Here is a 26438-nt window from a genome sequence, read left to right on the forward strand (position 1 = left end):
CAGGCAGGTTCAGTAGAGTCTAGGTTCAGGATCTACCTGTGACTTTACAGAGTAGCTGTTGGATCCTGTAGCTCAGTGTGGTAATTTGTGTTTTTCCAGGCACAAAGTGCCATTTAATAGGACAGTCAACTAATCTTGTAACATTCAATTGTTATAAAAATGCTGTATATATCAAACCTAAAAGAAATTTGACTTCACAATTTGATGCCCTGAGATTGGGCCTCTAAAGCTCCTGCTCTTTCCGACGCTCTGCCTTCAGGAAATCATCATAACAGCACTTCCCCCATTATGCCGCTTGCAATCAGTCTTAGGACGGTTGGACTTAGATGTAGTTCGTATGCGCTCAGCAGATGCACAGTTCCATGTGGTGTTTGGTAACTACTGCTGCCGCTAGTCTGGGGGAGCGGAGTGGGGAGTGGCAGGGGAAGGGTGCTCTATGAGACAGAAACTCGGCTAGAGATTGAAGCTGCAAGGAAAAGCTTTGAGTAAATAGGTGGTGCTTTGCGAGAGCTAGCATTTAGGCACCGCTGAACGGTTGCCATGGGAGATTCAAACATGCGTGAAAGAATCAAAGCAACACTCCAGGTATGTTTTTGATGAGGGAGCATAAAGCTCAACAAAGTCGACGACACATAAAACAGAGCAAGATAAGCTGATGGTCCAGGGATTAAATGTTATGTTTGTGTGTTTTCCCTACAGAGGAGAAACAAATTTTAGTCAGATTAATAGGAAAATAGGTCATGCTGGTCATTTTGGTATCAAGCATCAAGAATCCTGAGGTGAGCGAAGCATCTGAACAGAGTACAATGAAACTAAGTAATGTAATCATTAGTGCAGCATTTGAGTCATAGTTGTACTTATTCTGTAACACTGGCAAACATGTGGTAACATCTGAGAGCTGTGAAAACTTTTTTTATTGATGTCCAAAAATTAACAGCAGCTCAGATTAACTGCACTCAAGGCAACGTAAGCACACCATTTTCCTTTAGGCATGTGGCTTCCCTTATCATTCAAATAAAATGTAAATAGTGTAATGGTGGACAAAGAGTCATTCAGTACATCCAGCTCAATTAGTGCAACACTACACAAACCAAATCAGTGTGAAGACCAATCCTACACACAGAGGAAAGAGAAACCATCAGGTCTGACAATAAGTTCAGGGTGTGACTTAAACATGAACCTAAACAAATGGCTTTTTATGTGTGCTGCAAACTAGATTTAGAAATATATGCAGCAGGTTACAGGTGTGTGTGTGTGTGTGTGTGTGTGTGTACCTTTTGGTCCCAGCAGCTGTGCCTCTGTAGCTTTTCTCCCATCACCACATCGGGCCTCATCGAAAGGAGGACACTGCTCACCTGTGCCAGCCACGACTTCTCCATTACCTGAACACACACAAACATTTACACACACTGAATTTGCTGCAGAGTTTTCCAAACACGGAATATCAGACAATAATGGAGAAGGATGCTTTCATTTCTGCCAACACAGGGCTTTTCCTGTGGCTTGTGCTTACTGTTGAGGTCCCGGGCGCCGCTAAGCATCTTGGGACGGTAAATTCTCCTGGAGTTGGTGTCGGACACATACAGCTGTCCTGTTACTGGGTCAGTGGCCATGAAGTAGCGGTGAGCAGGGTTGTTGCTGTGGAGGACAGTGACAGACAAACAAGCACAGAATGAGGATCAAACTTCTTTATTTGTAAGAGTTTGTTGGGCTGACGGCCTTTTTTTAGCCGTAGTAAGGATGAAATAGACTCAAAGTTTTATCACAATGTTTTGAGATTCTATTGTGATGATGAAAAGTTGGTAACTATTCTAATGCTGTATGTCTGTTATTTACAATTGTGATTATTATTATTATTATTATTATACGTAGATGATTTTGTCTTGATGAGTTAGTTTTCTAACCATTTTGTCTATATAATTTATTTGTTAACTCTGTAGCCCAGTACATTGAACAGGAACATGGATGTTATCATCACATGATTTTAATTACAAATTTTTGATAATTACTGAGTCAGTAAGTGATACATTTCATTAAACTGAATTAAATAAATTAAAAGTGTTCACTTCTTCCTACAGAAAAGTAGCGGTAAACAAATTGTTTTGTTCTAGGTTTTGTTTGCACATGTTTCCTCTGTCCTACTGACGCCTTGCTTTCTTGTTTTTATAAACCTGTTTGAAATAAATACATCAAAATAAAAGTTATCTCAAACTAACTTTAGGTGACTGAATGCCACAGCAATCATAGTCCCACAAACACGACTGATCTTGAAATAATGCGTAAAAAGCTGCTTTAGGACACCAATCGCATGAAGGTGTGATTTGTTTCAATAAACTGCACACAGTAACTACATTTAATCATATTTTCAAATCAATTGATGCTCTAAATAAAAATAAAAAACATGGAGAACATAGTAAAATTAATAATCTCAACAACACAGACGATTTCAGGGAGTTTTAAACATCATTAGTAGAAATTTATCAATTATCACGATAAGAATCACGATAAATGATAAATTATCACTACTCATCCTTAGCTTGACAGGAAGCAGAACGAGATGCCATGCAGTAAAAGGCTCAGGGTCAGTCACTGACCCCACATGGAGCCCAGATGAATATTATAAGTTACTTTTTTACGCAACACATCCTGCTGCTTCCAAGACTCTGCTTTATTGGTGTCCCCCGGCCACATGAAACACAACACAATTTTGTTTCGCTGTATACTTTTCAAAAATACAAGAGATGACAACACATTACTTGGTGCTTGTTTCTGGTTAGAAGTAATAACGATGGAATCACTTTGCTTTTAGAAAACACACACCTCCACAGATCTACCGCGGCTGAGACTGCAGCTAAATGAGAGCTGGAGATCTTAACAAGCTGTTGAATCTGGCTGATGGCCACAACAACAGAGCTGACAGCTCCAACAATATAAAAATCTGAAGCAATTCCAAGCAAAATGGACTATTGTAAAACAACATCTAGGCAGACGAAAACGGACGTGGAAACATCAAGCCACAAACTCTGAGCAGAACGGCTGGAAAATGGGAAATGCACAGCAAAAGAAAATCACAAATGGGCAGAAACAGGAGTGTTTGTCAAGGTTCCAATGGGCTAAAGGAAAACTGTAATGGATTGTGGATGATTGGCTGAAAGTGGGATTCAGTGAGGAAATCCAAATCTCTATTGGCTAAGAATAAGATGCTGGACCATTTGTCTGGTGCCATCCCAGTGAAACATGCAAAAATGACAGCCTGAAGAAAACGAGTAAATCGCTACAGTGTAGGGATGAAGTTAGCTTTGGTGGAGAAGGCAGTGAGGTTAAAACCTTTCTATAGGACACACAGATTAACTGAATGAGATAGCCAGCATCTCTAGGCCTGTCGCAATAAATCAATTATATAATGATAAATTAACACTAGCTCAATTATTTCCATTTGTATTATTTTCTTGTTTCTCCCTCTTTCTACCAGAAACTGGATGACTGAAGTCTTCACTCTGGTGCTTTGGTCTCAACTAGCCCTTGTTTGTTTACAGAGACGTCCTAATTAATTTTACTTGTTGTGTCTGTTTAGTTTATTTATTTTGGATATTTAAAAAGTCTTTCAGTTAAATGTTCATTAGAATTTAAAGTTTACTGATCTTTGAGAGTGCGTTCTTGCATTATTATGCCAGAAACTGTTGAAAATGATTTCAAAACAACAATATTATCGTTCATTGCAATAACTTCTGGGACAATTTATTGTCCAGCAAAATGTGTTATTGTGAGAGGCCTCAGCATCTCATTTAAAGTGTAATGTGAAAAAGCCCAGACTCATTGGGTTCTTCTGGAGATCTCTTCTCGTAAAAATGGAGTTTCTCTGCTCTACTGTTGCCACACACTTTTAAACAACTGGGATTCTATTCTAACATTAACTTCATTAATTTATAACTAGGACTGGATCACAATGGTTGTAACTGAATATTGATCTGGTTATATTTTTCTGCAGAGTGCCTGGAGATCCCATTTGTCGAAAATTAGCTCGACAAAATGGCGCGATTCAACAGTTGAATTTAATTAGAGTTCATCCCTGACAGAATTTAAACAAAAAAAAAAAAAAAAGAAAACCAGATGAGGCAAAGCTCGTTGTGATGTTTACATACAATGTGGTGTGGAGCGATTGCATCAGTTTTTCCTTCATTTGATCTAAAAATGAAGCGCCAGTGATTATAAGAATGTCATCCAATGTTTTTGAGGCTTGTTTTGCAAAGCACCAATGTTAAGCTGCTAAATAAAACAGCTTTGTCTCCAATTTAATTTTTATAAACTGGCAGGATCATGAGCTAAACGCTGGTGGAGAAGGTCTGGCAGAGATGAGGGAGGTATGCATTTCTGCCAGCTCTTTAAATTCCCCAACACTTTTAAAAGACAGAGTGCTATGGTTAAAAATAGCTTTGTCTTTGATTTAATGAGCGCTATCACTTTTCTGTAACACAGTTTGAGGAGGCCTGCTGCACTGTCATGTAAAGGCTGTGTGTGTGTGTTTTGGCCTCTGGCCTTGAATCCCAGTGGTCAGTAACAATCAGCAGATGATGACAGGGTGTTAATTAGGACAGCTAAAAATAAACAGGCAGGTTTAAAACAACTGAGGAACAACACAAGGCTTTATGTGGACCAAAACTTCCCACTAGGAAACAATTTAAAGCTGAAAACAACACAATCTATTACTTAAAAAAAGAAAAAAAACTGAGATAGAAACCATGCTACCAGCACTGAGAAAGAAGACTTAATTAAACGTAAAAAAAAAAAAAGTGTGTTTAGATACGTATCAGAGTTCAAAAGAAGGCAGAGGATATATTTTTATCTATCTACAAGTCACATCTGTGAATGGAAAGCAATGACATGTTGACAACTTCAGCTCCAAGTTTTATATTTGATTGCTTCACCTTCTACACGCCTCTTCCACTTCATATTCCAACATGTCAACAGAACAGCATGTTTCTCAGGATAAAGAATGAAATTTCTCTTTAAAAGATTTCTCACAACGTGGATCTATTTGGAGCTGAAAGAGGATGCTGACATGTGGAAAGCACTCTATTACCCAAACATGTCAGGGCTCAGTAAAACACTGAAGGGGAAATGGAGGCAAGGACTGAAGCAAAGGAAAATCAAAGACGCAAAAGTGAGAAAGGAAAAGAAAGGAAGAAGGCACTGATGGAGTGTGAAAAGGGGTGAAGGGTGCAGAGCAAATGAGTCATGTTAGGAGACATTGAAAGAATGGGGCTTGGAAAAATGAGTAAAGGAAAACAAGAAGGATAAAGCACAAGAAGACAGAGTATCCAAGACGGCAGGAAGTAAAACAACAGAATAACAGAACAAAGGCTGAAAGTTGCCACATATCTATTCCAAAGCAAAACTTGACCTGAAACACGACACAGACGGGGCGTGAAACTGAATCCACCGACTTTTAGAGGAAGAACAAAAGCCAAACGTATATTTAGGTGAAGACGACGTACACATCATCTTCAGCAGTGGATTCTCATCATACAGCAAAAGACAGGACTGACAACCATAAATGTCTTTTCTTTTTCAAAGTCCAGAGTTTCCAGTTACTGAAATAAAAATAGATCGCCTATTCAATTCAGTTTATGTACATTGCCCCGATTTACAACAAATGTCCAAAAGGAGTCATTACATTTTAATCACACATACATTTCAGCTATTCTTACAGCAATAAACTCTATTCTTTATTCAGATCAGACAGTTTCTGTCTAATGAAACTCAGCAGATTTCATTAAGTTGTTGCCTTGCAGCGTTCGCTCCATTTGGACAAGAACGTAGCAACACTGACACTCGCTCATATTATGTCATTGACTTTACAGGAATCTCTCAAACCGGCCATGCATGTAGCCACAGTGGAGAGGAAAAGCTTCCCTTTAACAGGAAGAATTCTCCAGCAGAACCAGAACCTGGCTCATACCAATTGTACGAGTTGTGATGCTCATGGTGTTAAAATTTTTGACATATTTCAAAAAAAAGAAAAGAAAAGAAAAAAGTAGCAGCAGCCCGATTTAGCAGGTGATCAAACGGTGTTTGCTCCAATATCAGTTTTTTTGAAAGGCGCTTCTGGAACATTATTCACTATATAACTGTGTCTTCATGGGGATTTTCACTGTTATGACAACTTGACATTACCAAGAAATAATTACTGTTTAAACTTTACCTTTAATAACATAAAGTTACCTAATTTTTAAAGTGCAATCAGTAATACTTTTATAACAAATTGATATCAGTAATGATTTCTTGGTTAATGTCAAGTTGTCATAACAAAGACATTTTGAATCATGTCAGCTTTGTATTAAAAGTGTCATAATTTACCGAATGACGCTTTATGACAACAGTCATAAATATTCATGAAGGCTTATTCATGTTCATGACAGGTGTTATGTCATGTATATGAAAGTGTCATGTCAGTCTTATTCACCCCCTTCAAATAAAGTGTTACCAAATATTTTATAAACCGATAATCATTTTCCATTCTTAGTCACTTAAATCTCATTGACTTAAATGTGTGGATTAAGGATTAAGGCCACTGAAAAAAAACAATTATGACTTTAGTCTCAGATTCCTGTCTATTGGTATCAGAAGATTTAAGTCAGAATGGTGAGGAAAAAAAGTCACAACCCTGAAAAAAAGTCAATATTCTGAGACCAAAAGTCACAATTCTGAAAAAAGTCAGAAATCTGAGAAAAAAATTCAGAATCCCAAGATAAAAGTCAGAATTCTGAGATTAAATTCAGTTCTCATAATTCTCAGTTTAGTCCCAGAATTCTGACTTTTATCTTAGAATTCTGAAAAAAGTCACAATTCTGAAAAAAGTCACAATTCTGAAAAGTCACAATTCTGAAATAAAATTCATAATTCTGAGAAAAAGTCAGAATTATCTTTCCTAATCATCTTCCATATAAATGAGAGTAGTCTTATTTTTACTTTTTTATTCTCTTGCATTTTTATTCTTTTACTTGTGTGCCAAGTAAAAGGATAAGCCATCTACATAATGTGACTGCTCCTAAGACTTATTTGATTAAAGAGGACCAAGAACAGAGGAGAAACAAGGAGACCAGTTACAAACAAAGCCTTTTGCCAAACCACCAACTTCTCTCCTTGCGGGATCTCCTTGCTAAGAGCTGAAACTAAAGCGATGCTTTGCTGTTCATCTGAGCTGACAAGCAGTCGATGGGGCTTGATTTTGTGTGAAAACAGGTCAAGACAAGAGGAAGAAAGGGAGTGACAGCGAAGGAGAAAGGAATCAGGAAAAAAGCAAGATGACAGCATCTTATTTCAAGGCTCCTTCTCATAGTCCTGACAAAGTCAATTACATGTTTGTTTTACTCTGCTGAGTAAAATGTGGCCATTGCAGACAAATGTAAGCCAAAAAATGGACAGAGAAGAATCTGATATTTAAAATGAGCTGACAGCACAGTAAAAAAAAGGGGTAAAAAAAAAGGGTGAAAAGATTTATCCCCTCTTACCTATGCCTGAAATCTTTGTTTCTTTAACACAGTGCAAGCAAAGGCAAGGAAACACAGAAGAGACATGAGTTAGTCGACAGCTTGATTGATTGACTTACAAGAGAAATCACTGAGAAACAGACAACACAACAGACTGAAATCATGCTTCATAGAAACCATTAGAAGAAAGATTTCAGATGAATGTTAGGGTTTGAGATCTAAGAAACAAACACTCAACACAAAGCGTGATTATGGATCATCTGAACCGTTCAAACATGGATGAAGCCGTGGATTTGGAAGCGTTTGACTTTAAACTCCTGCAGTTAGAGCTTTCTTTGTAGGGTACTGAGGTGGAGTTTGCCCTGTTTCAAGGAGTCGGGAAGAACCAGCGATCCTCCCTCCGTCGTTACCTGAGCTCCATGACGCTGCTAACGTTCCCAGAGGGGAAGATCCTCCTGATGTAGTTGAAGTCCCCGACGAAAATGCTGCCATCCGCTCCGCAAGCGAGGGCCAGAGGCGCCAGCAGCTTGTTGCCCTCCGCCTGGCCGTTACAGCTGGGGCAGGAGATGCTGCGCCGCCGACCGTTTCCTGAGGTTCACAGTCAGTTTTAGTCAGTGAATTATTTAGTTTTACCAGAGAAATCATTCAAGTCATCAACAAATACTGTTCTGTTAATTTTCTTTTCTTTAACTGAGTTTGAGTTGATCTAAAGTTTATTTATCAAATCAATCAACTAAAAATTAAATGATAAGCGGCTATTTTCTTATGTCAAGATGGCCGACCGTCTTTCCATAGCTGCTAACGCTGCTCTGTCGTGCAGCACTTCGGCTAAATGAGCGCTGTTGAGGTGAAACTTAACGAGCTCGTCGAGGGATTATATTTGAAAACAGAACCGAATAAAATGCAATTTACATCCCACACCAGACTTTGTTTGAACTGTTTTTCTTTTCCACTTAGGGCCACCATATCGATTCCTGTATCAGCTGGCTCCGTGCAAAAATTACCTGCGGCGGCCTCTTCTGGATGGAGGCCAAACTGCCACTCTAAAAGAACGATATTAGTTTAACCGATTGGAACTAATTTTAACAAAACAAACCATTAAGCAACAATTAACCGTGAGTAGATTGTCTACATCTCTAATTTGAATATTCCAGAGCATCAAACTTGTTAATGCAAGATAAAAGCCCTGATATTGTAATTATGAAAATTAAATTTGATTAATTTAGATTTAGAGAAAATTCTTGTTTTTCGATATAAAGTTTGTACACTTGGATGAGGTGTTTTTGTTTTTGTTTGTTTTGTTTTGGCTGTATCAAAACTGCAATGGGAGCACTTTCATCGCATCTCATAAGTCGAAGTCAACAACCGGATGTTGCTGCTGGTGGAAAAGACGACAGGAAGTGGTAAGAGGATCATGGCGCAGCATGTTTTTTAGTAACTTATTGAATGAACAAACTTGTTTACATGACTTTAATTGCGTTTCCTATCTAATAGAAACGCTGCAATTGTGAAATTGTGTCTTTTCGACATTCGCTAAACACCAACAGAGTTTTACACACATTTGTAATGGAAACGCAGCTAATGTGCGTTGAGATTAGAAGGTACACTTCCTTTGTGTTTTGTTTTCACGGCATGATTTATTACTTTTTGAGTTAATATTGCAATCTATTCCTTGCTGCCAGACAGCTTTTTTTATTATATCAGAGGTCAAACAGTGAAATGACCTCAGCTTTTCAAAAAAATGTAGTTTATTACAGTTAACATGATTTCACAAATATTCAGCTTTTACTTAAATGAAAGCCTCATTTGAAAACTGCTTTTTGTGTTCACTTCGGTTATCTTGGCCATATTAAGATTTACCTGCTGATGTGAAACATTACATTGGAAAAAACAAAAAAACCAAAAAAAAAACCATAAGAAACCTATGATAATACCTTTTCACAATGTTAAGATGTTAAAATAATCTACACTTACCCATAATGCTGCTGATGACAGCAGGCTGCTGGGAGATAAAGACATTCTCGCCATTGCCCTTATACAGTATACCTAGAAAAGATAAAAATAGAGATCACTTAAAGAGTTGATGAGAACAAGAAGAGCAGCAGATGTAAAATAAAAGCTGATTGACATTGGGCTCTGTCTTTCCACTGGTATCAAGAAACTTGGTGCATTTAGCTATATAATTATATCTGAATATTTTGCCTTCTTAAAACAACAGAGGAACTTGGACAGATGAAGCATGTGCAGATGTCGAGCCACCTGGCCCTTTACCCCTTTATGAAGAAAGCCTCCATCTGTAGGTCTTCAATCTTATGCTTACTGCATGCTTGCCAAGACTTGCTCCATTCGAGTTTAATGATATTTTGCAATGAATAAATACAGAAATAAATTGACCCGGAGGCTGTCAGTAATTAAATGTTACTTGATGATCTTTCTGTCCTTTCTGAGCTCCTACTTCACACACACTCTGCTCATTCTGCCAACGGCAACTTTGGTGCTACGAACAAGTTGACACTCAAGGCCTTTTCACAAAAACCGCATTAGTTTGTTCTGGTATGCACATATACAGTGCCTGTCAGGAGTTTACATACAGTCGCCCTGAGAATGGATTCCATGTTAGCTTGGAGCTTTTAATCAAGTATTTCAGCTGGTTCTTTTTTCAGGGTAAAATTATGAAATGTAAAACTGAAATGGATTTTATAAACAAGAACTGGGTGCAAATGTTTAAATGTACAAATTGCAGACAAATCACATGCTTTACGTACTCATGGAATTAATTATGGCAATATATTAGACCGATGTTTCTATTAGACAGTCCCTACAAGATTTCACAATTGTTTTTGTGACTTTTTGCAATCAAAATCACTGACTTTGTGGTGATGCTTCAGAAATATTTGCAAGGAATTTTGTGATATTTTTAATCTAATGAATTCATTTATCTAATTAAACCCCTTGCAAAATCTACATGCAGAAGGAGACGGATTGGACGCGCAAACAGGCTTGTTCTTAAATGTACTTAGCTAATTTTTTGTTGATATCAAGCACAGACATTAAATGAATCTGAAACAGCAGAGAAGTAAGAAATACTGCCACCTTCAAACCCAATGCTTTTGACCATCTTTGCAGAAAATCTGCAGTAAATTCACAAATAATGCGCTGTTGCAAAAAACATTTAAAAATGCAGGCAACTGTTGAATTTCCACAATTGCAGAATCCCAACGAGCTGTAGGAAATGATCAGAAGTGGCAGAGCTGCTTCATGAATTGTTGTTTAAACATCCATCCATTTAAAAGTAATTCCAAAAACCTTATATTAATACGGTTTATCAATTTTAAAACCACCTTTGATGTGATTTTGTGATCATCGTCTTCTTTGAACTGTGTCAAAGTTTTCTTATCTCACCCAAACGGTGGCGGGAAATTGGCCAGCCTGTTTAGGAACAAACCTGGAACCACAAGTTGTTATAAGGCTGTCATGAACTCCAAAATTCATCAGTAAATTTCTAATCTAAAATAGACACCTAAACACTGAACTAAAACATGTAGCTGCCCACATTCACAACCCAGAAGCCTTCTGGAGAAAATGTTTACGGCAAAGAATTAGATGTAAGATCATGGTATCAAACTGTGAACCACGGTGGTGGTGTCATCATGCTGAGGGTTGGGTTTTATACTGGTGCACTGCATACAGTAGATAGATTAGGAGGACTGCTTCCAAGTTGTTCAACTTTTTCTCAAATCAAAAGCTGCAGGTGAAATCTGGGTGCTTGGTGTTCCACCAAGACAATTATCACACAAGCACCCAGAAACCAGCTTTTGGATGGAAAAAACAAGTTACTGGAATTCTCAACAATACTGGGAATGTAATGTCTTGAAATGTAAGTCTGGAAAAAAGTAAATAAGTGACTTCTACCGTTTCTGCCAAGAGGAATATTTATGTAGTGACAGAATTTTGCCTGGCTAATTTTGTTGTCGGCTAAAAAAAGTGTGTAGTTTTTCTGCAACTTTCTAAGGCTGGTATTTGGACATATTGGAGTCAGATGTTGTATAATCTTTCCAGTGTGGTAAAGTGGCTGTTCATCATTAAAAAAGCCAAAGATGAATACAGATTAGTGCCAAAGACGCCAGCATCTAAACTTATAACTGCTCCTTGAAACCGTTCCGCTAATCATTGCTGGAAAATTCAGCATAAAATAAATGAAAAGATTAAAAACCAGTTAAGACACATCCTTTTTTAGTATTCCTTTTATGGTATCAGTCTGTACCATAGCTTTGAAATGGGCAAATAGCAGCAGTTTCTAAGAAAACATACTGGTCATAAATAAATAATGCTGTTATAATCTTTGCAACAGTTAAAGGCTAAAAGCACAGGCCTTCAAATCTGATACGCGGGGATGTAAATTTGTGGGAGACAGACGCGGAAAGAAAGAAAGAAAACACGTAGCCGAGAGCTCCGAGATATTTACTCCATGCAAAGCAGAAATAACAGATATGGAAGGACGGAACATTTTTGATGAAAGAGGAGAAAGAGTGTGAGTAAAGATAAGGAGGAATGAGCTTCACAGGCCGACTTTGTGACAGGTGACGGACCCATGAGACGGCGAACAGAGTGAAGGAAGGGGATGAACTAGTTCTTCAAAGTGAAACATCAAAGAGAGGCCTCCTGCGGTGAGCTTGAATTATTAAAACACAGCCGCCATTTTGAAAGCAAGCCGCATCGAATGCTATCTATACGGCACAAGCTCTATCTATCTATCTATCTATCTATCTATCTATCTATCTATCTATCTATCTATCTATCTATCTATCTATCTATCTATCTATCTATCTATCTATCTCCCTCCATTCAATTTAGTAGATTTTTTTAATATAAGTCACATTTTCAAACACAAAAAAGAACAAAATGTTAGCATGAACCTACAAACTAGACTTAAAATGAGAGCTGAACGCAACAATGCCCATGGAAATACTTCAAAAGAGCCACAGGAAGTCTGGGCAAACAAAAGCTAAAAAATGGAGGAATGAGTGCTGGGCCACCCCTCATTCACACAAACATCCGAGAGCTGTCCTAATACAATCTCATGTTAACGCCACATGAAAAATATATGCGCTTTTGAAGACCCATTTTTCCAGCTGGTGATCCACAGTAATGAGTTCAATATGCAGGACGTGAATTGAGATTGTGTCATTTCCTGCATTTGGGTTAAACAGCCCTGATACAGCGATCTTATTACTGGCCCCTACATCCCATATAAGCCCCCCCATCCATCCCCTTCTATATATTTTCTCCATTTTCCCTCCATCCACATCTCCTACTCTCCCTCTTTCATCTCCTTCCCCATTAGTAGGTGTTGATTGATCAACAGAGGCCGAGTCAGCAGGGCTCCGCTCATGCTGTGCTGCAGTCGGCAAAGGGCACCCAACTAGTTGGCTGCTTGGGAAAAAAGCTAGACACGCGTGTATATATGTGAGCGTGTGTGTGTGTGCGTGAGTGTGAGAACGAACGACAGAGAAAGTAGGTGAAAGACATTGAGAAGCAGAACACTGAATGCTCCTGCTGTGTTAAAAGAGAGACTTTCTCACATGCGTGTAAATGAGTGGGTTTGACCTTGATAGCAGAATCCTTGTCTTAAATGTGGAGTTTTAGTGCATTTGTTTGGGCTGCATCTACATAAATGTTTTATCAGATAAAAACCACTAGAGTGGCTGAAGAGTCTGAACTATCCAGGACTGACAAAAGAAACAAAAGATGTTCTGAACTGAACCCGGTCCTGCAGAGAACCGACGGGTGTGTTTTTCAAAGAACGGCTGCAGTGCTCTCAGTGGGCGCAACGTGTTTTACAGGCACTTCCTTGATCATCTAACAGTCAGTTATGAAGCAGAGCAGACACAGAGACCTGGGGTTCCCAAACTTTCCATGCTACGGCCCCCCAAACAGCACTAGCTTCTGGCTGGGGCCCCCTTTGAAAATCCACAGACAATGATGCTTCAAATACGTAAAGGAACTTTTCAAATGTTTTTCTCACTTTTAATCACCATCAATAATTATTATGTTCATTTAGCATAAATGCTGCCTCAAACCTTCGGGTATTAAATGGTCATGAATTCTGCGGTGGAACAATTTATCAGGTAATGTAATGACTTTATTAATCTGATGTTCATGTTATAATATATTACCTGACGATACATTTTCACCACAATCCCTTCAATTATTAAAAAAAAGACTAATATTGTATATTATCACACCTAAAATTTTATTTCTTTCTCTCAGTTCCAACTATGATGGAATATTAGGGCCATACTAATCAAAAAATTAAAAAATAAGATTACAAGAATAAAGTTGTACAAGAATAAAGTCAAAATAATATGAGAAAAATGTCACAGTAAAGTCATAATATTAACAGAATAAAGTTGAAATACTATGACTTTATTTTGGTAATTTTATGAGTTTGTTCTTGTAATTTTTTATTTATTTTTAGTTATTTTATAGTGTGGCCCTAGTACTCTGTCATCTTCACCAAAGGTTTTAGTATTTTTTTACATCAGTGTCCTTCAGGGCTGCTGAATGGTTCCTTTTTTAATTTTTTGGTCAGAAGAAAACTTTTCCATTTCCAGTTTGCTATGTTAGCCTGAGGAACAAAGTAGATTGATAAATTTGACTTGCAACCAATCAGAAAGATGAGCATGGCAAATGACATTACAATAAGTTATTTTAACTTGTATTTCATAAAAAAAACATTTGACATTTGATATATGAAGTCTCCTGAATAATGATAAAAACATATACAATAAAAATGATTAAAAATGTATGGAATTTTTTATTTTCTTTTTCTTCTTAACTTTGATCCAACTTTCTGAAGCCGTCCTAATTCTTCTGTTTTGAAAACCATTGCAGCAGACCACACTATCAGTGAGCTGCTGGCGTGGGAGTGGCTAATGCATTTTTTGTGTTTAACATCAAACTGATCAAATAAAGTGCCCAGCAAGTGTAATCTGGTAATCTCTTCAGTAGCTGAATTCCCAAAACAAAAATCTGTTTTCAGTCAGAGTATGCATGTGAAATTCTATATTCTGAGGGGGAAATATACACCCAAACAATGTGAATCAGTTGGTCCGTAAAAGCTTTAGGTGTGGTCAACCACAGCAATAACAAGCTCGATGTGTCAAGGGTTAAACATACAGTCAGACAATAAGTATGCCACAACAAAATGGAGACATGTGTATATTCATGTATGTAGATAATATACTGACAGCTGCTTTTAATGTGGGTTTTCTGGATAGCGGTAACAGATGCACTGCTTCCTTTTTGCATCCAGTAATGCATATACAAGCAGTTACGCACACCACAGGCAGAGTAAACTAGGTTAGAAGGCAACCGAAGATATAACACATACAGGGATGTATAATATATGAAGCCTGCTGAATAATGCTCGTCTCTCTGAGAGTTGGCTCCTCTGTCTGGTAACATTTGAATTGTCCTAAATATCTGACTTAAAGTTGACACGATCAATTAGTTTTGAGGCTTAGTGTGTAAACAGTAGATGTGTTCTGATTTCTGGACCTATAAAGTAAGTTACACATGTACATAAAGGATGTAAAAGAGTACAGTCCATGACCTGATAAACAGCGGCAGCAGAATCACAAAAAATGCCTAGAAGAAAGAGCGTACACAAATTGAGCCCTGTGGAGAACAGGATCTAAATGTTTCATAGTTGCAGCCAAAGATGTATCTGTAATTAGCATGCTCTTCAATCAATCAAATCAATCAAATATTTTTTTAATAGCACATTTCGAGAACAAGGCAGTTCAAAGTGTTTTGAATCATAACTCAAAAATCAACAACTGAAACATTTAATTTTTCCCATCGCATTTTTCCAAATACCGTCATTACACATCAACATCTTGGTTAATGTTTCATTTATTATGTTTCAAAAGCAACTCTAATCAGGTGGGTTTTCATCTAGATATGAAGGAACTCAGTGTTTCAGCAGTTTTACAGTTTGCAGGAAGTTTGTTCCAGATTTGTGGTGCATAGACGCTGAATGCTGCTTCTCCATGTTTGGTTCTGGTTCTGGGGATGCAGAGCAGAACCAGAGATCTGGAAGGTTGCTATGACAACAGCAGATCTTTAATGTACTGTGGTGCTGAGCCGTTCAGTGATTTATAAACTAACAATTGTATTTTAAAGTCTGTTCTCTGAGATACAGGGAGCCAGTGTAGGGACTGATGTGCTCCGTATTCCTGGTTTTAGTCAGAACTCCAGCAGCAGCGTTCTGGATCAGCTGCAGCTGGAGGATGTTTTTAGGCAGACCTGCGAGGAGACTGTTGCAGTAACCAGTGTGATTGAAGACAAAAACATGAATGAGTTTTTCTAGATCTTGCTGAAAAATTAGTCTTCTAATCGTGGAAATGTTCTTCAGGTGAGTTTGTAGCTATAAAAATGTTTGTAATAAATTAAAGCTTTTTTGTCTTGCCTGGATTTTTCTTGTTTATTTTTACGTTACTAGATTTGGAGTGTTGAAGGTATGCACTGAAAAATAAAATAACACTGTAGAAGGAAGTCTCATCTACTTATATTTCAGATTTGATTAAAAAGACAATTCTAGGCAGGTTTCTGTTTGTTTATGTCCAGTCATTATCCATATTGATCCATTTGAAACCTCCACATAGATCACAGTGAAGACATCTGACATACAGACTTCAAACGGCTGTAACTCATCTATGCTTCGACATACAGTCATCAATAAAGGCTCAAATGAAACACAATACTCTCAGGAATCCTCTACTGTACACAAATTCATAAATAGTGTGACAGGAGCATATCGACTGGCCTCTAACCACAATAAAAGTGTAAGCTGTGATGGAAAAGTGCAACTTTTTATATCTTAATTAAAGCGTGTCTTGTGTCTGAGTTCACTGAAATGATCTATTTGGGAGAAAATAATAAAAACAAAAGGCTGTTATAACCAGGCAGCATAGGGGTGCACATCATTAATTGTTGCATTCAGGTTTGTTTTTTTTATTGGGGGTCTGATAGCATGCCACATCTCGATTTGGCCATATTTTTTAACCTCAACTCGCAAATGTTTCCAAAATCAATCCAAATGTCAGGAAAAATCTCATTAGTAGTGCCAGATTTTTCTTACTGCTTGGAACAAACATACTTTTGTTTTTAAAGTACATATAATGCTCAAGTCATATTAACAAACAGAAAGGTTTGATCTATTAGTCATTGTGCTGCTGGCAAAGCGAGAAGCTATTTAGTTATTTCCTGGTTTATCTTCTCTAAATGCCTTCACTTCCCAAATGCTGCCATTTTCATTTACCTTCATTGTCTCTGGAAAAGGCACCATTGTGTTTAGACAACCAATCATACACTACAGCTTACTGCTTACACCATATGAACTTCATTATACATCATTCATGGGATCAATTATGCAAAATAATTGACTTATTCAGTGCGCATTCATCCACCTGTCGGGGAGTACTCCTCTCCGGAGAAGATGGATCTGTACACCTGGCCTTCTGTGTGACATTAATCCCTCTGTGCCTTGGTAACCTCAGTTCCTAACATGTCATAGTACAAAGAAAGCTGTCTTATTTACAGGCACAAAAGATTGTGTTAAGAAAAGACGGCTGGTCAGCTTTGGGAAATATTTTCAGTAAAGGTATGTTGTCTTGTGAGTGTCGGTTCATTTAAAAAACATAACATGTCTAAAGGAGGAAATTTCATGTCTCTGAAATGTGCATGTTGATTTTTTTGTTTGCATTGGTAAGAAGGGTGTGAAAAAGTCACAGTGTGTGGCTGTGTTAGGATGGGCTATGAATCTATTGTTGTGCAACTTCATGATCACCTTACTGTATGGGAATGAAAGGTCAATGCTCTATGCAGAGTAATTAACTAAATTAATGAGAAGATAGGTCAGTCAGAGTTGGAGCCACCACTTCGAGTTTTTGGCATGCTGGGGTCAGGGAGTTTCTCTCAGTACAATTGCAAGGATGGAAAATAATAGGGTCAGTGCTGCGACATCCTGCACAAATTCTGCAGCAGTAGAATCTGTGCAATGTGTATGATGTCTGTATTCTTTGAAATTCTGAAAAAAAAGATAATAATGAGTATTGCCTGCTTTTTGCTTTTGAACCATGTATACTGTAGTTGCAGAAGAGCAGGAAGGCAATGGTGGAGCACTACATTAAGGCAACATTTCTTCCTGTACTAATGAAATGTGAAGCAAATAACTGCATACAGTAATACAAGCTATATTTACATTATGTCTCACAAGTAACTCAGCAATCTGAAAAAATAAGATGTGAATGTTTGTCTTTAAGGAGTTGTGATGTGGTCATGGATGTTTTTGAAGTGTTGTATGTGATGGAAACCAATGGAAGCATCTCCCACAAGGACAATCTGCACAAGGCTGAACATGACAACTGGCTCTCATGGGAGTTAGAATGACCTTCACCAACAAATGACCCAACCTTTGCTATTTGAATGGTTTGATAAAAATGTATTGAAATTTCCTTAGACAGATAAAATGGAAGTATTCTAACCCATTACTACGATGAGATTTAATTTGCTGTATTACATGTAATCCCTTAAAATCCTCTTAGACGTCTTAAGATTTATACACATGGGTGTAACAGTACAGGTCATTTAGTGATAAAAAAAAACAATTTCTAAAAGTTGCATAATTCATAAGTGACAGAGCAGAACCCATTCATGTTCGCCGTTTATTAAAAAATACCATCACTAAAGGTCAAAGTTCTGCTGATCTCCATATACATTTAGTCTCTGAATCTATGAGTTTGTGCTCTATGCCCACATATTTGCTCATGGTCATTTCCCACCAAATGACTAATTTGTATAAAATCAGACACTAATGATTTTAATATTTTAATTACACAACAATTTAAAAGGCTCTAATTAATCTAATAAGCCACCTTTACAGTCAAGTTGCCAGAGCAGACATGGAGAAAAAACACAACAATCCTAATTTTCTGAGATTTCTACAACACACGGATGAATTTTTTAGTAGCAGAAAGAGAATAGTAGGACATCTGAGTAATTGGACATGTTGAAACCAACGTGTACATCCTTACTTCAGAGATAACAACCGTTAAAAAGTGAAGTTTATATTGTCTAAAATCCGGTGTGATTTAATTCCTCTAAATTTCAGGGTTCACAAATGAGAGAAGCTCCAGCCCTTATTAGAAAAGGGGACAAAACTTGTGAAACTTCTAAAACTATATAATTCTAACTAGATAAGTGAAGCAAAACCTCACCTTGGTTAATGCTGGGCTGAAGTTATTGCATAGTAATGTTTTCCTAACATCCCAAGTTACCTTATCAAGTTCGGAAACGATTCTTCTGAAAGTCTGAGGCCTGTTTTCTCTGTCTTGTTCACAGAGTGACAACATTCAAATGGTTATAGTTTTGTTTTATCTCAGTCAGTTTGATATAATTAGAAAGCTTATAATTCAGTTTCAGAACCCATAAATAACTCAAACTGTCCCCTGGGAGACTTTTTCCTGGTTTTGTTGTAGCTACTCACATATGTGTTCATTTTTGTCCCTAAGATGCTTGAAAAGCCTGCTGCAGATTGGTTGTCGTTTGCATATAAATGCAAAAGAAAGATCAAAAAGGATCTTGAGAGACTGATAGGGAAGCTTAAAAGCACTTGATATATTATCAATGATCTTCTCACGCCGTCTGATAGCTGACTTGTCTCTAAACGTGTGCTGTTAGATCTCAGTTCTTTGTTTGACGTCAGTGGGACAGCACAAAGTAGATGTAAAGCAGCCGTTTTGCCAAATTCACCACACGCTTGTCTCAGCTCCATCATTTGGTACCAATAAACTCGGCTGCACAGTGCCATCAGCGGGTGGCACCGTGGGGTACCTTATGTGTGGGCGTAACAAACACAGTAAATACCACAAATAAAACTTTGAAAACTCATACCATGCTTATTTTTTCTAAACTGAGTTGAACAGGAAAGCTCCATTAGTCTTCAACCGCATCAGATTTTTAAGTCAAAAAGTCTCACATCTAATACTTGACGTCTGGTCACAGCTCATATATTTTGACTGAGGTTTAAATGAACTCCAGAAATGTTTTAAGTCATGTTTTTTGAAACTGTAAACTGTGGATTCAACAGCACTAGACTGGGTTGAGTTATCACAAATGGTATTTACCATAAAGAGAAGAGGATGAAATCTTTTTGCAATTCATCAAGATTTGAATAAGAATGATTCTAAGTCACCCTAATCTTAATTACCTTAAGGGTAATTTACATAAAATTTTAAGAAACACAAAGAAATAATATATATTTGTGGTTGTAATGTAGCAAAATGTGAACATTTAAAGAGCTGCTTTCGTTGGGCCCTCTAGTGAAGTTAGGAAGATGCCTTTTGACCTGTGTCTTTAAGTGGAAGCCCTGTGTCTTGGGTTCAGAGACAGGTGCAGGGCATTTCGGTTATTTGTGGTAACAAGGCTGCATATAGTGAGACGTCTCTTCTCTCTGTTCTCCAAAATGTTTTGACGGGTGCAGACAGAGAGCCTCTGTAATGCAACATGGGGAAGAGAAGTATGTTCAGAAATAGACCAAACCATATGTATCGAGGGTTCAGGATATATCTGTAAACCTTTGTCAAGACAAATCAAATCTAAGAATGCTTTAAAAGTATATACTTTGTTTTAGTAAAATCATCAATTCCAAACCAATATTTTTATTTTCTTTCCATGTTCAGCCAATGATAAATGTGTTAAACTCCGTTTCAAATGTATCGCTCATCACATCTATGCAGATGACATCCAGTTGTATCCGATTTTTAAACTGGACTAGCTTGGTTTGGTTGTTCACCCTCATACAGTGTTTATCTTAGATTAGTGACGAGCTCTCCAGTAATGTTCTGGTTTCAAACACAAATAAAACAGACTTTAATCAGAGTTACATCACCTGCTTTTGAAATCAATCAGGCAGTTGCCTCTTTTTGCCCGGTAAACGAATCCAATGTTCTGGGAGTTACATTTGATTCCTCATTAGACTTTGACTCACATCTAATTCCCATTCCTGTTTCTTTCATTTAGAAAACATTTCCTATACACAAGACATGGTCTTCCAGGAAGATCTTGAGAATAGTATTAATCCATTTATTTCATTGTGTTTGGACCACTGTAATGCTCCATTTACCAATCGGGACAAATAATCAGTTTTACGTGTGCAAGCTATTCAGAATCCACGTGGACTTACTAACCAAATCTACTAAACATATAAACCCTCTGTCTGACACTCTTTACTCTGTCGCCTGGTGGATTTCAAAATGTAGAAGTTCTAGTTTCTGAGTCTCCTGATTATTTGTGTCAGCTTCTAACCAAACACTCTGCTGCTTGTGGCTTTTGGTGCCAAGCCCAGCGTCTCCTCGCTGTTCCATGTACTCTGCTGTAAACGAAGGGGGACAGGGTCTTTCAGTCTGTGGCTCCTAAACTGAGGAACAGTTTGAACCAGCAGCTTCGCTTTGCTGAGTCTGTGGAGGATTTTCAAAAGCAATTTAAAACTGGTTTGTTCTACCAGGCTTTTCACTCAAGATTTAATGGCTGTTTCTTTGTTTACTATGTATAACTTAACTGCGATTTATATTGTACTTATTTACTTATGGCATGACATGAATCTCATGTAGAGCTTTATTAGTAGGGGAACTATTTATTGCTTCTGTTTTGGTAACCGTATTGGTGTGACTGCATGGCGCACAACACAAATAGTGCTCTTGAACATATATCCATTTGTAATACGTTTCTTGGGGACGCCATTCACATAAATAGGTGTGGTTTGTACCGCTAAGCAGCGCACAGTAACTGCATTTAATCATATTTTCAAATTGACTGATATTTACCGAATCTATCAATGAAGAAACAGTGGAGAAAATGGTAAAAATTATAATCCAGACAGTTTTAAAACATAATTAATTGGAATTTATCATGACAATAAATAAAAATTTAAGAAATTTAACACAATAAATGCTCACCCCTATTTATTAGGGATGAGCATTTTTCATTGAAACCAGTCATTCCCATTCATACACATTTACACCTTGACGATGGGAAGGCACTGGGTTGTATACACAGCTGCCCTGAGGCGACCTGGACTTACTTATTTACTTTCTTACTTTCAAACAGAAACTTTGCCCAAAATTTATGTTTTTCAAAAAAAAAGGGAAGACTTAACTTTTAAATTGGTTCTTCTACTTTTTGCCCAAATACAATCTTAGCACAACCTGTTTAAAAGTCAGAAAATATCAAACTAATAAAACCTTCTTCCCTACCTTCCTCTATACGTAGCTTTTGTTTATGATCCTTTTCTGTTGGGGCTCAGTGTCACGGCTAAAACATTAAAAACAGCACAGAGGAGTCAAGGTTCAGCCATGCAGCAACAGAAACGATATATCTATATGTTTTTAGAGTTCACCTTCAGTCCCCTCTCAGTGTATGTCTCAAATTGAACTCCAGGTTATTGCTGTAGGATACACAGAGAAGTGTCACAGTGGAGCTGACCTGACAGCACAACCTTCTGTGGTGGGTTTTTGTTTCAGCCGTGACATTCAAAATGTGGCATAAACTAAATAAAGTATGAATCCGTCCTGCCTTTCAGGTCGGCAGAGGTGGCATAATGGTGTGGGAGTTTTATTGCTGACCTTTCTCTCTGTTTATGACCACAGTGTACAGATCTGCTTAAGTGTGTGATGCTATCGTGAAAATATGAACCATAATCTCTGAGGAATGTTTCTGAAACCTTGTGTAAGATAAGGGTGGACAATAAATCAGTAACATACATCATGATGGACATGTGGTCGATATCAATACATCTGATTAAATTTTCAATAATTTAATTTAACCACAAAGAATTGTGGGGGATGCAGGCAGAGGAAAGGCTTTAGCTGCTCAACCTCTCACAGCCAGCCAAGCTAGGTTGGTGGCACCAACTAACTCACTCGCTCTTTGGTTACCTAGCAACAACCCCTTGAGTTACTTTGCAGCAGCAGTTTAAGGTTTCACCACTGTGTCTCACAATGGCTTAGAAAAATAACAACATGGAGTGAAAACTGTGGATAAAACAGAAAAGGGTACGTCGCTACTTCTGCAGTATTTCAGATATTTAAGACAAAAAACTAATCAATAATTATCTATATCGGAACTAGCAAGGTGTATCTATTAAAGGGGCCATTGATTGTGAAATCTCAGACCTTATTTGTTGGATGAAAGTATAACTGGTCCGTTGTAAACATTTATATTTTTGTATTCTTTATTCGTTGATTTATGTCTTAATGCAGCAAAACACCAGCCTGCTCTAAATTTGTTTTGCTTTTCTTTGTTTTGTTTATTAATGAACACTTGTATTTATAAAATCAGGTTTTTAGTAAGAACATTTCCAGTTTATTATCTGCAAAGCAGATTCAGGCTAAAAGTCGCTCCATACATAAGACGCAAACAAGCACAGCCCAAAGGCATTATTGACACGTCATTTATTTCATTGGCTGAACAGGACCCGGTGCTGTAAATAACTGTAAAGCTGCTGCCAGTTAGTGTTGGGATTCATTATTAGATTGACCAGTGTTCCCCTACAGGCTCACTGAGGAGCTTATTGGAAGCTGAAAATGATTATAGATCCTGACATTTGGGGAAGCAGTGTGCTGATCGCTGCATGGTTCAAACCACTCACTTTCATTATGATTATTATGACTGCTGTTACCACTTCTGCTTGGATTAATAATATGTAACAGAGAAATTAATGCAGAAAGAAAGTTATGATTTAAAAGGGGAAAAACAATCCAAATGAAAGGCACGCAGGGCGTCCAACTCAAACTGAATCATGGTGATGCTCACAGGATGTTTTAGTCTCAAAGACACAGAGCCACATTATGCACTCCGGTGCCGTCCCCCATGGCACCAAATCACACCATCACAGAGGGTGGAGAGAAAATCACAAATTACACCTGTACTCTAAACACACTGTCTGACACACACACCTTCAATTGGGTGACAATGTGTTGAAAGCCCATGAGGATTTGCAGAAAGAGAGAGAGAGAGAAAGAGGAGAGAGCAAAAAATTGATGGATTGTGTGTCACATAAAGGACAGCAAGAGATAGGAGGTAAAGGAAACGGCTGGATTGGTAATAAAGGTTAAGTAGCTTAATATTGTTCCAGGTTGTTTTCATTTGCACTTGTGCTTAGAAAAGCTGCTAATGCATGCATTAAAAATTCACATGCGATCACATGAAATCCAATTATTTTTGCAAGAATTCAATCAGGGACTGCAGCACTGCTAAAGACCACACCATAACACACATTGATATGAGGAAGTTGATCTATTTTCAGTATTAGTTCATAAATGCAGGCAGAAAAAGCACCAAAGGTGTGAGAAGATGTTTAAGAGGAAAGTATATTTATATTTCTACACAGGCATGTCATTTATTCAAGCTGCTACTACAAGAAAAGGCCAGCCTCTGTAAAACGATTGGCAGGCAGAAAGTTTAAGTTGCTCTGCTTACTTAAACTTTTTGAGCTTTTGACCGCCTTCTGCTAAACATGCTGGATTTGAAATGTTAAAATCTCAGAAGGTCAGGGAATAGGGCAAGCTGTTTTAACATAAAATTGACTCCACCACATTTACACTCCTGATTTCTAAAATTGGTTTATGACTACACATCCTAGGTTATTAAGGCATCTTTAATTACATTCTGACTAGCAGAAATGATGTCAGATGTTCTGTTAAGTTGCATGAAGGCTTTAATTCAAGATATCTACAATGAATTACTGACTAAAAACATACATTTCAGAAATAATTTATCACCAATCATGAAGTAAAGTTGAAATATTCCACTTTGTGTTCTGACCAGTCTTACATACGATTAAAGACTTCTTTAATAACATTATATTAAAGATACATTAGACATATTTTCAGATAGGAGATGTATGTTTTTTAGCTAAACCACAGAAATCTTAAAAGCAAATAATTACAACTAACTTGGGAATTCCTGCAATGCTAATTTTGACTAGTCAGGTATCTCCAGACGAATTAGAAATATTTTGAACATAGACATTTTTTCTATTTAAAATATGTTTAACATTTTGAGTCGTCAGAATGACAGAAGTGATATCTTGAATAAGTATATTGTCTAGTCAAAACATCCCAGATTTATATATTTCACATTTTCAATGTAAATATTAAAAACATGTATAAATAAAAATTTAAAAAAGGTTTTTGAAAATGCTATTTTTTTTGGGAATGGGTTGATGGAAGCACTTTTAGGTCTTCAAAACCGTTTAAGTCTGTGTGAAGGGAATAACACAAAACATCTTAATTCAGATAACTAAAAATGTAATTTTGACTTCTTACAAATAAGTTTGAAATATCTTGAATTGTAATTACAGATGTATGACCCTTTATGTGACGAATTCAGAGACATCATTTGAGACATCTTGAAAGAAACCTTGATCCTCAAAATGTGACTGAAAAGATCTTAAGCTCCTTTTCTTACTAGTTTAATTATTACTATTTTCCACAGTGTGACGTTGTGTCTCCTTCTCACTGAACAATAATCTAATTACAAAGTTTTTAATGTTGGTCAGTAGAAACCAGAAATGGCTCAAACCTGTATTAAAATCACAGAGTTTTAAAAAATGTCATATTGTTTTGGGAGTTTTCTGGGAAATTAGCCATAAAACTTGGATCAGTGCATTTCCAAGTGATGAATTTAGTCACCCAGACTGTAACATCTTCAGACACGCCACCAGTTAACCAACGTAACCTTTACCTTCAGCTACAAATGTCCTCCCAGCATCTGTTGGTGAGCTGTAATCAAGTGTCTTTAAGCAACGACAGGACAGAAGGTAACTTTAATTCAAATGTTTACATCAGTAAATTGTAAATTTAGAGGCAGCAGATGTTAAACACTCATGGTAAAAAGAGAGTATGCCGTTTTTAAATAATAATGTGCGAGGGTTTTATATCTCAGGTTGTCGAGGTGCATTTAGTTTTTCACAAATGCTTCGTATTGTTGACTTCTGTTCGATATGCTGGTATTATTTCTTTACTAAATAAAATGTTTTCTTTTTGAGTAAACTTGTCCATTCTTTAAATGATGCACCTAACGTTTAAGCAGTGATTGACTAGCAGGAAAGACAAAAACAAAACCCTGAGCCTAAATCCAGAAAAATGAAAGTTGAGGCGTTCTTTGAATCTTTTCTTTTTCTAAGTACGCTTTGACCAGAGAACATGGTTATCTTTTATTTGGAGTTTTATTAATCCAGCTCTAAATCTCTTCCATCCATGTGTGTGCAGTCTTGTGTTTTTTTTTTTTAATTTTTTATAAGAACTACAATAAATATGCTGGTTTCTCCCATAAAAAAGCAGCAGAGAAACTTTTTAAAACTGTCGATTCAAACAGAAACACAGCTGAAGACAGTAAAGGAGGCGGCGCGATAACACTTTATGAGACAAAGCCAAGAGTTTTCGGAGACGAGACTAGGCAGGAATCGCAGAGTGACAGATGTAAGACTGAGCAGAAGATCTGTGTGTGTGTGTGTGTGTGTGTGTAGGTGTGCGTTTGTTTGTAATACCTTGTGGGGACGATTTTCCTGACATATACTACGTTGTGGGGACCAATTGCTCCTTGTGGGGACCGGAGCCTGGTCCCCACGAGGGGAAACCCTGTTTTTGGGTCAGGGGTCAGAGTTAGGGCTAAGGTATGAATCGAGTTTTGGTTAGGGTTAGGGTTAGGTATGTGATGGTTAGGGTTAGGAAAAGGGTAAAGGTAAGGTTTAGGCTGTAGAAATGAATGGAAGTCAATGGAAAGTCCCCACAAAGATAGCAAAACAAACATGTGTGTGTGTGTGTGTGTGTGTGTGTGTGTGTGTGTGTGTGTGAATGGGAGCAAGTCTCAGAAGAGAAAAAG

At 37.4% G+C, this 26438-nt stretch overlaps 1 protein-coding gene across 2 annotated transcripts in view; it reads right to left on the reverse strand.

Annotated features, from left to right (window-relative positions):
• The window catches only part of tenm3 (teneurin transmembrane protein 3), a 248719-nt gene that overhangs the window by 30602 nt on the left and 191679 nt on the right, over window positions 1-26438 (reverse strand). For both annotated transcript variants that reach the window (XM_088006070.1, XM_088006076.1), the window contains 4 exons: window positions 9465-9536; window positions 7901-8078; window positions 1514-1638; window positions 1275-1382 (listed from right to left, as the gene is read on the reverse strand). In XM_088006070.1, the coding sequence (XP_087862196.1) occupies window positions 1275-1382; window positions 1514-1638; window positions 7901-8078; window positions 9465-9536 (483 nt within the window). The remainder of the gene's footprint in view (window positions 1-1274; window positions 1383-1513; window positions 1639-7900; window positions 8079-9464; window positions 9537-26438) is intronic.

Source organism: Poecilia mexicana, unplaced genomic scaffold (assembly GCF_051168715.1).
Source record: "Poecilia mexicana isolate PSO_F unplaced genomic scaffold, ASM5116871v1 scaffold_1, whole genome shotgun sequence".
Classification (NCBI taxonomy): Eukaryota; Metazoa; Chordata; class Actinopteri; order Cyprinodontiformes; family Poeciliidae; genus Poecilia; species Poecilia mexicana.